Source organism: Martes martes, assembly GCF_963455335.1.
Source record: "Martes martes genome assembly, chromosome: 4".
Taxonomy (NCBI): Eukaryota; Metazoa; Chordata; class Mammalia; order Carnivora; family Mustelidae; genus Martes; species Martes martes.
In genome coordinates, this window is record NC_137891.1 from 75452938 (window position 1) to 75467520 (window position 14583).

At 40.4% G+C, this 14583-nt stretch overlaps 1 protein-coding gene across 1 annotated transcript in view; it reads right to left on the bottom strand.

The window, feature by feature from the left end:
• Positions 1–4292: 4292 nt before the first annotated feature.
• XKR4 (XK related 4) overlaps positions 4293–14583 on the bottom strand; it is a gene marked incomplete at both ends in the record, with an annotated part of 404143 nt that continues 393852 nt past the window's right edge. The window contains one exon of the mRNA XM_080801398.1: positions 4293–5239. Coding sequence (XP_080657524.1) covers positions 4293–5239 — 947 coding nt within the window. The remainder of the gene's footprint in view (positions 5240–14583) is intronic.

The following is a 14583-nucleotide window of genomic DNA, read 5'->3' on the forward strand; positions in this document are numbered from 1 at the left end:
TCCACTCAATGGCATTTGGTGCATTGAAAGGCGAACGTGTAGCCTTACACAATCCTGCTAAGAACACAAGAGTTTTTCTTGGCTTGATTCAATCAGTTGGGAGGAAGAAACCGAAATGATTCAAAACTATTCTATTTAACTGCTTAAAAGATGAAAATTTTAGGAGTGATTCAGGTTATTTAAGCTCAAAGTGCTAAGTTGCATCTAGGTATTTCCCACCTTATAAGTATGTGGATATCTTATAGACATTGACTGTAAGCTTGGGCTGAAAAGGAGAGAAAAGCTTTTCCACTTAAAATTCTTGTGTCGGTAATACTTAAAATTCTTGTGTCAGTTAATATGCATGGAAGGGCAGTATGTACTTCATCTTTTTCATCTCTGTTCTTTTAGTTGTGTGTGTATGTATGTGTATATATATGTGTGTATATATATATGTAAAATATACATGTGTATTATATATACATATATAACATATATGCATGTTATGATACTTTAAAAACCAGTCACTTGAGATTTCAATGATTCCCATTCAATTTTAATTGGTCAGTGCTATCACCTCATTTATTCATAGGGCAAAATAGATTGTGCATTTAGGAATTAAGCATACATATGTCATTATACATTTATCTTTGGTTATCTTTGTATTTTATTGTGTTATTTTATTGTGTATTTTATTGTGCTAATACTCGAATTGCATGTTCTTGCCAAGTCAGTAAGAAATCTATTTCATTTGCTGGGTTCATGGCATTATCATAAGTGGATAGTAACCGAGTGTCTGCAAGGTCAGTGTTATCGAATGAGACAGCACATAGTTAAGCAGGACAATGTTAATGGCCAAGAGAATTTAAAGTACAGTCATTATGGGGGAACCAAACCTTGATTTACATGGAAAAATTTTTTTTTCCTCCACACAAATACTTAAAAATCTCAGTATGGTTAAATATATATGTTCTTTAATCTTAAATATGGTTTCATTTCAAAATGCTAATTTGAAAGTGAAAAAAAATGTTTAACATTTTCTGTCAGCAAATTTTATGATCCTGTGCAAAAAGTGAGTGCTAACAGCAGGACCCTCTCCTCCCCCTCAGAGAATCCAAGTAGACTCAGGCATAGGAAGTCGGGTCCCTCCAGCATTTCCAATCTATGTGTTAACCATAGCATGTTCTTTTTGGATTTTCCGGTTACTGTCTGTGAAGGGTTTCATGGCAGATTGAAAATGAAATCTCAGGAGGAACTAAAACACAAAGACAAAAATCAAACTTTGTTCCTTTGTACACTGACAATGTCTCTTTAAATCCTAATACTTTAAACTCTGTTATCTGTGTACCTAGAAACTAATAACGGTTCTCATCACCACACCATCTGAGGACAGTGAAGTGATTTTCTGAATCATGGAAAGAAGATTAGGTCACGATTTTCCTCGGAAGTAAATTTTTTTTTTTTTTTTTTTGGTTCTTGTAATCTTGAGAAAGTTTGGAATTTATGGTGGAGATGTCATTTCCTTAGCAAGAATTTTTGACTAACTGAAACACCAGTCTTCAAGTATGTTGGATAACAGAGTACTTACAGTATTTGGGAAATCACTGAGAAATGCAAACGTCTTAGACCCTCCTAACTGTATTCTTACCTCCAAGACAAAGTGCAGAACATTATTGTTTATTCATACAGCACTTATTTCCATTCTTCACATGTTAAATGAGGGATCAAATTGAGAAATAACTCAGGACTTACATGATTGAGGCATGGTGGGGCCTGCTGAGTTTGTGTTGATCGACCACTCTATCTGTAATCTGGTATTTACTCATGGAATCAAAGGTATAGTTCAACTGAGCCATTCAATTTCCAAAGATCATCAATTAAAAGTTTTCTTGGAAATAAGGAAGCTAATAACTCATGGTCCTGCACAAAAGTGAAGAATTTTTGCCAACATAATCATTTTTTTCCTTCTACAATGGGGGTGCAATGTTTTCACCAACTGCTGACAAGAAGAGCGTCTTCCTGGGCCTCTACTGGCGACTAGGTAATCTTTTCACATCCGAACAAGAGGTTATTATTTTTTAGTGGAAATCTTGCTTGGAGGATCAAATCATGGAGTACTAGGAAAATATGTCTACTGATTAAAAAAAAATCAGCTATTTTTAAAATATTGCTCTGGGGCTTTGTACCAAAGGAAGTCATAGGTTGAGCCCTCTGCCATTTCCTGTGGATGTGATGGGGACAGCAGTCTCTATGACATACCCACTACAGCAAGTGGCTATTGAACATGACTAATTTAAGTGGGTTGTACAGTCCAAATAACTGAATAATTAAGCTAAACGGACTTTTTCTCTTCTCTCCCTCTCTCTTATTTTTTTTTTTTTTTTTTTTTTAGTGACTTGACTAATAGTTAATATATAAGTTGGGTTAATATAAAACCAGGGAAGGAAGTTTAAGACATCTTCCACTGTGGTCAGATTTGTGAGAATGGATGGATGAAAGTAATCATTTATAGCTTTCACATCCTGGGAAACATTGGCCAGTCTTGACAAGCCCTTTCTAGTTAAGCTGATTCTCTTGTCACCTGATATTCTGATAGCACCCCTGGCCAGGTTCCTGGGGGCACCAACATTGCAAAATTGGGTGATCTTGCAAGAGACAAGCGTTCTCAATGTGCTGAGGCAGGCTGACGAAATTTGTGGACCAGTTTCTGACATCCCAAGTAATTATGATGCTTAAAGTATTTTAAACGATTCCAGGTCTATAAAAAAAGTGATGATGCCTATATGTATACCCTATATTTTTATTACAAAAATATTGAAATAATCCATGAGTTATTCCACTCTGCACCAACTATAAAAAAATACTATCAAAGTTTGACCGGCACTTTTAATGCAACAAAAAGCACCATGACCGAGGACACTGGGAACAGAAAGCAGGGAACGTTTACTTGCTGTACGGAGGTATTTAAAACCCAGAAGTTTGTTGTAAGAGTGCGACTTTACAAATGGTTCAAATACAAATCTTAGCTGGATCTAGTGATAAGCCCTCAATCAGTTTGGAAGGTTTCCTCATAGCATATTCACTGCATTGTCTGCTCATACTTACTAAAAAGTGTCCCAAAGCCTCTAAAAGACACATCACTTTGACCTTGGATTGTGGGGGGGGGTAGTCTGTACACAATGGGGAATGTGATGGTGTGCTCTCATGTCCACGTTTGGGGGGCTCATGCCACTCGTTCTTGGGTGTTTGGGACTTCCACGTCAGTCCTGTGGTTGGATGGTGTTTGGCACTAGGAGGGTGTGGCATGGTGTGCTCTGTAGCCATCACACATAGCCATGCTTTTCTGCGTCTCGAAACACCCAGTTCAGCATGTTTCTCTCCTGCCGCTCTGCACCTCCTTGACCGTGTGAACTGCGGCAGGTCGGGAAGTCAGACGCTCGTTTTTGCCTTGTTTCCCTGCTTCCTCTTCATGTACTTATTAAATTTTTGCAACTGAATACTGAATCATGATTATCATTTAATTTACATCACGAAATCACTGAGCTCCTTGGTCTTGTCGAAAGCCATAGATGTGCTGCATAGGATTTCTGTCAGAAAGGATGGTCTCGACTGAAATTTAAAATAAAAAACAAATCCTGAAATGTGTTGAAAATGAACCATTCCATTGATTCGAATACATATGTAAACGACAGTTGGGTTTGCTGTCCATGGTAGGATTTGCACACATGGTAGTGGTTTCCAAATGAGAATGGTCTATGAAATTCTTTTCTAAGTAGTACTATTTTTTTGTTTTGTTTTGTTTTGTTTTTTCTCCTGGAATCTTGAAGGATATATTCTCTCTCTCTTTGTTTTTATAGTCAGAATCAGAGCTTTGCATCAAGAAAAGAAATCATCTAAGCTATTTTGACAGAGGACTGGTGCCGTGTGTGTTAGCATGTGTGTGTATGCGTGTGTGTGTATGTGCGTGTGTGACTGAATATATTTTTATGCAAAGATCAGTTAACTCCATCAAAACACCCTATTGATTGGAGGCAACGTTTTCCGTGCTCATAGTACCCTCTGGTGGACACGCTAAAAGTGGGCAGGAGGGGCTGGTAGCAACAAGGAGTCCTACTGAGCAGGCACGGTTCGGTTCGGTTCTTTCCCTTCAGCTGCTCTTTTGAAAGGAGACCAACAGCAGGCGGTCAACTGACGGAGGGTCCGACGAAGCACATTACAGCCCGCTGCCCTATTCTAGGACAGAGTTTCATTATTGCCACGGCCCTGCTGTCACCCCTTCACTGGAGGTTGTGGCTCCTCCGAGGCCTTCTATTTTATAAAGTGGTTTCATACTCCAACCGCTCCTGAATAAGGGCATCATCTTTGTACTGCAGCCTTGGAGGAGACGGGGAACATTCAAAGGCTAGAATGGCCTTTCGAAGGCTTCGGTCCAAAACGTGTCTCTCCCATGCCGGGTACCTATTCCTGAACAGGTCAATTTTAATGACAGATTCTTCAATCCGTGGTGGGCGAGAGGATGGTGTGGACGGGGCCGTGGGCCTCACCTGAAAGACAGGTACGCACCCATCCCGCTCTGCGAATTTCTGGTCGCGGTCGCTGGCGACGCTGCGGTTGTTGGAGATGGACCGGAGCGTGCTCGTGGCCACTTCTGGAGGCAGAGTGAAGGCAGCGACTGGATCCTCACAAGCACAACTTGGTGACTGCCCGAATCGGGGTCCGTTGGGGTGAAAGAAGGCGTAGTACATCAGCATAAAAACAACGCCAGTTAGAAAGCTGCTGAATACCACACACAGCGCTGGGATGGCAAACGCATCTGCGATCTGGGGAGCCTTGTAGAGGTACCAGAGGGCACTCAAGGCTGTATTTTCCAATAGGATCACAAAATAGTAAATGAAGAGCCTGCAGCGTGTCCTGCCTTCCTTGACGTTGAACCAGCTGAAGATGTAGATGATCCCCACCACCATGTCGAACACAATCTCTTCCCATTTGGTGATGCAGAATTCTGTCTCACAGTGGACGATCCAGAAGGTCATGATGCACCAGTGGAGGACGATGAAGATCCCAAAGTACAGCTGGAAAACGGATGCAAAGAGGGCGAAGGTGATGACTCTGGCGGCAATGGTAAAGAAGTGCCAGCAGAATTGGATGACAACAGCCATGTAGCTGATAGGCTTCTTGTCGTCTCGAGAGTCCCGGAGGGCCTTCTGGTAGGAGGCCAAGGCCCATGCCAAAGACACAAGGGAGGCTGCTGCTGTGAAACCTACAAAGGCAAAAAGGAAGACATTCTGTCAAAAGTGAGATGCAGTGCTGTCCCCTGAAAATAAGGCACGTGGTACTGGGGGCTTGGGACAGGCTAGCTGTGACCTCAGCAAAGCTCTTTATTTCTCAGAGTTCTAGCTCAGATGGGGCTCCTAGTGTCTGTCCTCCGTGGGCCCAACCATATGGAGAAGTCATAACATTAAGTGGGAATGCTGCTCATAACACACATGGGGGTGTTGGATCAGGAAAGCAGGTGGGGGCTGAACTTTCCATGTATATGGTGGAAATAGATAAACTAAGCAAGTGGTTTTGTGGAATTGGAAAATGACCATGGACTGGAGGTTGACAGACTGGGTTGTTCCGTCAACCCTGCATGACGTTGGACAGTCATTTAAACTGATGTCCTCATTTAGAAAGGGGATGATCTGCAAGGTTCCTGACAGCTTTGAGATTCTTTTTTTTTTTTTTTTTTAAAGGATTTTATTTATTTGGCAGAGAGAGGTCACAAGTAGGCGGAGACGCAGGCAGAGAGAGATGGGGAAGCAGGCTACCTACTGAGCAGAGAGCCCAATGTGGGGCTCGATCCCAGGACCCTGGGATCATGACCTGAGTTGAAGGCAGAGGCTTAACCCACTGAGCCACCCAGGCGCCCCCAGCTTTGAGATTCTATGGGTGAAAGAGATAAATAATCACCGGAAACATGAGGGGCTAGCTGGTTTACCTTTCTGCTTCTAAACAAGAATAAATGCACTTCATTCACAAGAGAAAGTTTACTCTTTCTTACAAATAAGAATAGGAGGCCATAAAACCTCCTTTGCAATGTTTCTTGTCTTACCTGGGATGCAGTTTGTCCTGCTATAATCTGAACATAATTCTTCCTACAGCTTTTGTCTGTTCCTTACTGCCCTTCCCTTAGAGAAGATCTATCTGCACCATCACTCACCACTTATTCTTTTGTAGAGGGAAGACTGTACTTCTAGAGAAGTGTGTTTACAAATTTTGGGAAAGTAACTTTTATTAATTCCCTCCACTTTTGCTCCATCTGTGGTGTCTGAAGCATCACTTGGTTGGTCCAGACATGGACTGGGTTTACCTGAAAACACACTGGCCTCTTTTGGGAGAGAGCTCCTGTGGAGAATTCACTTTGCCACAGAAACATTAATCAATCTGCATACTATGCAACATGCTGTGACAAGACTTATCAAGACTGAGAATAGGTTTTGTGTTTTAAGGTCCAGCTGGTTTTTCTCCACAGATACTAATCATAACCAGGCCACATTCTAGTCTTTGGAAGAGAAGGGAAAAAGTAGAGGAAGGATTGCCAAGAACTTGTGGCAGAACTGGTACTTTGCTTTTATATTTTGATAGAGAAAATCTGTTGTCTATGATCCTTGAAAAATGAATTGGAAAAAAAAATTACTCTTGTGGGAACGAGGCACACTAATTGATGGAAAAAACAGTCAACCTCAACAATCATTTCTTACACATTCTCCTTGAGTGAGGTGAACTCCAAAAGACAATATTGACAAGAAAATATGTTCCAACGGCCACTTCTCATTTCCACCCCCAATCAAGCTAGCAGAATGCACACATCTTACTCTGAATATTCAGCTTTTTTTCTGGCCAACACAAAAATCTTCCATTACCATAATTCTCTGGTGGTTATGGCAATATTTTAAGTCAGTTAGAGATCAGGACACAAAAGAATTTTTGATAATATAATTTATTTTCTTTTTCTTGTGCTTAAAAAATTTCTCTTTCTCTCTTTTGTTGTTGTTGTTGTTTTTAATGGTAATATAATTTCTATGGAGTGGAAAACACTGACATCATTTGTACAGCAAATTTGGAAGTGAAAAGAGAAGGTAGGAAGAAAAATTAGGAGAAAAAAGGTGAGACAATGGGAAATAAAAGGTCATGGAATAATGACTTTGAGAACGACAGCCTTATTTTCAGTTTAGAACATAAGAACAAAAGGTTGTGCTATTTTAATCCCAACACCTTTGAGTGGCATAGGAGGAGTTGCTCATGACCTCGTTCTTTATCTGTACCATCTTTTTCCGTACCATTTGCTCTTTGGATTGTTCTGGAGTATACTGTGTCCTCCTCCTGTGTGTGTGTCTGTGGCACCCCAGGGCAGAGACGACATGGGAAAACCCCTTCCTTTTCAAACCCCATGCTCTGGGGACCGCGCTCACGCACAGCGCCACCTTCAGGAAGATGGCTGCATTGCTGGTCAGGTGGATAAAGCGTGAGAAATGGTCATAATCCAGATGGTACCAGTTTTCACAGGCAGACCTTATTAAAGACTGTTTTTCAAATCAGTGACAAATAGTAAAAAAACAAAAACCAAACCTTACATACACAGCATCATAAGATCATCTGTTGTCTCACTTAAAAGAATTGGAAAATTGGCTTAGTCCAAATTCCCCTGTAATCTTCACCCCTTTTATTGCATGTCCTAAAAAAGTAATTCAGCCTGCTCCAGGACACTCCAGGAACTTGGTAAGACAATATCCTGGCAGTAGAAAAGGAAAGACTTTCTATTAGCTTTGCTTTCTTTGTATCTTAAAATTTACAAAGTCGATTTTTTCCTATAGCCAAGGCAAATTTCATGTCCATTGATGACCTTCCCCTTTGTGAATTCTCTGCTTTAGCAACAATTAGAATTTCCCTGATTCATTTGACTTTCCCCCTTCCTTTTAGCAATTAATTTTTATAAGACGAACATATGCCTGATCAGAAAATATGGGACAATCTTAGAGTTATTCTTTATTACAAATTCACATTACCACAAAATACTTAATTTTTTGCGTTTTTACACAGCTTATATCAGCTCAGTTGCTTCAAGAAAGATTCCCTCAGTAAGGCACTGCATTATTATTAACATAGAATTCTCTGGAACTTCTGGGGCTGGCACATAGAACTCTAAGTACAATTTTAGCTAACAATGTATATTTTAACTTTTTATTTGAAAATAATTTCAAACTTAACATAAGAATTGGAAAAAATTTTTAAAGTACATTGAACACCTATGTACTCTTTGCCCAGATTATCACTTGGCCTCCTTTGCTTTATCACTGCCCACCCTCCCTTTTCTCTCTCAACCATTTGAGAGTAAATTGCATACATCATGACAACTATGGCCGGAATGTTTCTGTCCCCTTCCATTTATATGTTGAAATCCTAACCCTTAAGGAAGATGGTATTAGTAGAAGGGGCCTTCTTAAATTATGAATGGGATTACTGCCTTATAAAAGAGGCCCCATAGAGCTCCTGATGCCCCTTCTGCCACCTAAGATTACAATGAGAAGTCTTTAACCCAGGAGAGAGCTCTCACCAGAACCTGCTGGTACCCTGATCTTAGACTTCCAGCTTCCAGAACTGTGAGCAATAAATTTATGCTATTTATAAACTACCCAGCCTGTAATATTTTGTTATAGCAGCTCAAAAGGGCTAAGACAATGGCCCTTTACCTTAAAATATATCAATGTCTATTTATTATGAATAGAGGTATTCCTTTAGATAACTACAGTAAATTTATCAACTGTAGTCAATTTAACATTGATATAATACTTTTTTCTAATCTACTGTATCCACTATCAATATCCCAGTTTCATCAATTGATTTTAACAATGTCCATTATAGGATTTTTTCCTGTGGTACAGAATTGAGTCTGGAATCAGATATTGCATTTAGTTGTCTTATCAACTTATTTTTCTTTAATCAAGAATATTTCCACCAACTTTCTTTCTCTGCTTTTTTGACATTGGCATTTTTTTGATGAGTACTGTACCAAAAAAAAAAAAAAAAAAAGAGTGTTCTTTGTTTTGGATTTGTCTGTTTCCTCATGGTTAGATATTCAGGTTACACACCCCAAGCTGAAATATTACACAAGTGACACTGAACAATATCCCCCCCCACACCCTTAAGATATCAAAATAATAAGGATTCTTTCATCAGTTCCAAGAAGTATAGGATGTGTCCCTCAGTATTTTGCTTCAAAATAATGAATAGCATATCAGTTACAAAACTTCATTCTAAAATCAAACTCTCAAAACAGCTACAGAGGACTCAGTGAGATTCTATTATTTATTAAAATGTTAAAATAGATAAGACCTCAGAGCTTATCTAGCACAACCATCTCATTTTATAGAAAAGAAACCAAGTTTCCCTTAGAAGGGTTATATGATTTTCCCTCTTTTCTTCCCAAAGCTTGTTTCTGACGAAAATTTTCTTTCTACTTCAAAGCTAACTTCCTGCTTCCTGGAGAAAAGACCCAGTCAGTTATTCTCCTGTGTCTGTATACCAGTTTTTCCTCTGCAGGAGCTCCCTCCCCAGGGATTACAAACTTGACAAGCCTCCTTTTACCCCAAGAATTGTCCTTCATTTGACTGAATCTCTTATCCTTTATTTCAGACTTGTTGCTTTCCCGTTTTTCCTTCTATTTGTTTCTTGTTTCTCCGTTTTTAATCTGCTCATCCTTGAGCTACCGACATTGGTTGGGATGTTGCTCCCAGGCCTCATCCCCTTGAGGCCTCTCCCTGAGAGATTCCCTGCTCTCCTGCGTCTCCACCCATCTCATCCACCTCAGCACTCAGTGAAACTATTCCTGACCAGACTTCTCTGACCCTAGAGCTGTGCATCTGATTATCTCCCTGAGAACCCACAGGCCTACAGTTTGTGTGCTTCACGTACCTTTGAGCGGATACCTCGAAAAACTCTGGCTGTAGATGACAGTGCTTGCTTTCTCGTGGAAAGGACAATTCTCCTTCCTCTACGCCGCTATTGTTAGTTAATACCCTTCTCAGAATGCGAGAGAACATGAATTTCTGGGTAGGCTGCCACAGTTCTAAGAAGATGATTTTGTAGGCAGCTTGACAGACTGACAAATAACCAGATTGTAAATCCATCCAAATCCAAGTGTTCACAATATGTGCCATTCGGTTGCGTTGCATATGAAGGGGTCCAGAATAAACCACTGCAGCGTAAAAATTATTTCGAGCTGAAGGCATTTGAGTTCCTGGAATCTCTTATCTGCCTAAAAGCAGAGCATCTTAAAAGAACTCGACTGTCATAAATGCTCTCCACCCCAGGAGCAACTTGAATCTTCTTGGAGAGGAGAAGTTGGCACCACACCCAAATAGACTATCATGAAACTATTATATCTCCCATCTACTTTCTTAAGTGCTTTATCATTCCAAAAGTCATTTGTTTTTCCATAAATGCCCTTTCTCCCCTGCTTTCAAGAAGTCATTTCTTCTCCCAGAAGTGTCCTCTACCCCACCCCATCCCCTGTTAAGATGAACTCCAAAAGCTAATGACCTTCTTGGGGTCACATTTCCCTGAAAACTCCTGTGTGTATATACATAATTACATACCTAATTTACATATTTATACACATGATTACACACGTGATTATATACATAATTAAATCTGTATTTTGTCTTGCTAATCTGTTTGTCGATTTAATTTGCAGGCCCTCAGACACATTACCGAGAGGATAGAGGAGAAGTTGTTCCTTCCAGTAAACCCCTGCCACTGAATTGAGTTCAGCTGACCCCAGGTGTTTTGTTTCTGTTTTCTCATAGCAGCCCAAAAAATTGATCTGACTTTGAATAAGAAAATTCAATGACCATAAAATCAGGGTAACAGTTTATTCCATCATTTTGCGCTGAATATCTATATATTTGGATACGGTTTGGTAAGGGATGTAATACCTTTGGAAATATGATCCAAGAGTTTTTCTTTAAAAACCTCTAAATGGCATGGAGACTACTTCTAGCTTCAAAGAACTGTTATAGACATTGCTTAGTAATTCAGAGACTAGTTCCTCAGAGGAAGACTGAGATACTTTTCCATTTTGAATAAAGATTTTTTTCAGAATGAGGATTTTGAGTCTAATACTAGCTAGTCAGCTAATTAGCATTTCAAAGGAAACTGATAGAAATCAATATCGTGTGGTCCAAGTGAACAACAAAGTTTTTACTTTTTCCCCCTCTTTTCTCCTTACTTCTTATATATGTCTTTTCCCCTACTGGTGTTTCCATGTCTCTTTTATGTCCTCTTCCTCCTTCTCTTTATTCTCCTATCCGTCAGTCTGTCCTTCTCCCCTGCTTTGCTTCTGCTTTGTTCTTCTTCACTTTTTTCCCCCCATTTCTTGGGGGAACATGACATGGGGTAGAATTATTTTTTAAACAGTAGTTGTATTAATGAACTAAGGTTTGATGTTGCCCAAATGTAACCTTCCAACTGTTCCTAAAACTCAAATAAATTCAAATGAGAAAGGAAGTTACTCTATTTCAATGTCTATGGTCTGTTCTACCTGCCTTGTCTCCAGCCCTTACTCTGAATCCCATGGCTTTGATCTAAATCCAGATTTGCCTTCAAGAAGTTCCCACTGAAAGGATTCATCACTGTTAACTTGTTTTTGTTGTTGTTGTTGTTGTTGTTGTTTATAATAAGTGACTTGTTTTCTCATAATCTTGCTCTAAGTTGGATCTAAATGTAGTCTTTTTTTTTTTTTTAAAGATTTTATGTATTTATGTGTCAGAGAGAAAGAGAGCACAAGCAGGGGGAGTGGCAGGCAGACGGAGAAGCGGGTTCCCTGCTGAGAAGCCCTATCTGGGACTGGATCCCAGGATCCTAGCAGAAGGCAGACGCTTAACTGACTGAGTCACCCAGGTGTCCCCTAAGTGCAATCCTAATGACAGATGTAGAAAATTTTTCACATTTTGTTTAGGACAAAATAACAGCTTAGAGTATGGTTAACGGGGGCTATGGGAGGAGGTTGTGGGTAAAACCTCACCATCTCAATTTAAACATTTCCTTTCTGAAGGAATGGGAAGAAAGGGGGCTGATATGGGATATAAGAACTTTGAAAATATTATCATGTAAGAAACTGTTTTGATTTGGGGACCTCTAGACTAGGAGAGGCTCATTCTGCCTCCTGAGTGTAAATTCATTCTTTCTACAAACATGTTTTCATGTAAGGTATGCCATACTCTTCCTTCAGAGCACATATCCTGGTCTAAAGTTACGTTTGATTTTGTGCTTTAATCTATGTCATTTTAATGTTAATTATTTAATTTAAATTTAATTTAATTATGGTGTTGCTTGCTAGAGCGGACCTTTAGGTAAGGATGATTACCTGCCTCATTTACGTTCCTGTCCTCTAGTGCCTGGTATGGTGTCTGGCATCATGTTAAGAATTGGTACTTCGAGGGGAGCCTGGGTGGCTCAGTGGGTTAAACCTCCACCTTTTGCTCAGGTCATGATCGTAGGGTCCTGGGATTGAGCGCCACACCGGGCTCTCTGCTCATTGGGGAGCCTGCTTTTCCCTCTCTCTCTCTGCCTGCCTCTCTGCCTACTTGTGATCTCTGTCAAAAAAAAAAAAAAAAAAAAAAAAAAGAATTGGCAATGGCACTTTGAGACAGAGAAAGCAAGGCAGAAGGAAAGGTAGAAAGGAAGGGAGAGAGCAAGAGAGAGGAAGAAATAGGGAGAGAGAGTATTCCAAATATAAAGCTGGAACCACAGAGAGAATGAGCTATTCAAAAAATGTGCACAATTCTTCATTGCTCTCCTCTGCCTTTTTGCAATTTCAATCTGAGCTGCAAATGCCAAAACACTGAGAAATAAAGTCTGTACTCCTGTCGTGTTGTTTGTGGTCTGGGTGTAAACAATTCTTGGAAATCCCCAGAGAATGCTTCACAGGATTTATAGCCTAATTCTCCAGATGTAGGAGGTTCGGGGAATTGAACCAAGTATTCTAACTCTTTGATTCTTCAACAAACAGAAGGAGCCTGTCTCTTTTCTCCTCCTGAGGGGGGGGCAGTTGCAACCCTTCCCCTGCAAAAGGCCAGCCAAATGTCTCAGGGAAACACCTGACCACTGACATATGCTTATAACCAAATTGCCACTGGTAAGAAGGGGCTCTTTTATTTTTAACTTAAAACATTCATCATTATGCAAAATTTCAAGCATCTACCAAAACAGAGGGAATAATACAATAGATGTACCCTTTCTGGAGAATCAGTAACCATCACCAGGGAGGATGACTTTTGGCCAGCAGGGGGACGCTTCTGGACGTCCCCTTGAATCTACTCCTTCTTGAATATGAATCTTCCTGCATCCACCCTTTCCTGAATGTTCCTATCCCTGTATTGACTAAGACAGAAGGAAGAAGGACTGTGCTAGAAACTAACTGGCTGATCCCTGATGTTTTACCAGCACATTTTGGAAAGCGTCACCCAGTAGCTCTCAAGGCCACCTGACCTCCCTGTCTCATCCTGTCCCTGTCTCTCCACGCTTCAGATAAACTGCCTTGTCTCCATTCTTCACATGCTAAATAAGACTGCATTTTCAGGTGTCTGGGTGGCTCAGTCAGTTAAGCATCTGCCTTCAGCTCAGGTCATGATCCCAGGGTCCCGGGATCAAGCTCTGCTTCAGGCTTCCTGCTTAGTGGGGAGCCTGTTTCTCCCTCTCTTCCCCACTTGGGCTGCCTCTTGCTATCGCTGTCTCTCTTTCACAAACAAATAAAATCTAAATAATAATAATAATTTTTAAAAGACTGCATTTTCTTCCTAGAGACAGGAAATATGGGGCACCCTCTTGAAAAGCCACTTCTTTTCAGTGAATCCTTACTCATCTTTCAGTTGCCAGTGCCTGCATCATTCCTTAGGAAAGTCTTTCCTAGCCTCCAACTCAAATCCTGTTACTTGTCACCCAAATCCTGTCACCTTACATTTGTTCTTCGTGCTGCACCCCAGCATACCTGCTGTCATTATATCTTCGTGTGGTCAACGACGGACATGTCTACCCAAAAGGGCTGGATCTGTGTCCTATGGCTGACCATTGTCCCTGACATCTGTCTCTCTTTTGTGTATCAGTTTCTGAAATTAGTGCATTTGTCATCCAGTAGGCGCTCTCATATTATGTATTTGCCCATTCTCTTGATTTCACACATCTCAATTTCCCTTCCTTTCATCCCATTTTTTCATCTTGTCAATTTCAACATTTTTGATGGAAATTTAAGGTAGTTCCTCACCAGTAATTTGGCAACGGATGATTTGCAAACACCACCCTTCTCAGCTACACAGGTGAGATGGTCATTTAACAATTCATACCATGTACTGTTTTACCATCACTAACACAACTTTTTCCCCTAAAAGTACAGTCCCTAACCAAACAAATGAGACATTGAATTTTAGATGGCCATATAATATTGATTTCCTGTAGTCAAAAACCCTTATGGTTTCCTTAGCACATGTGAGGCTCTTAATCATCAACAAATAGAAGAGGAGCAAGCATTTTGGGGGCCCTTGCTTTGTGCACTGGGATGTGCTGGGT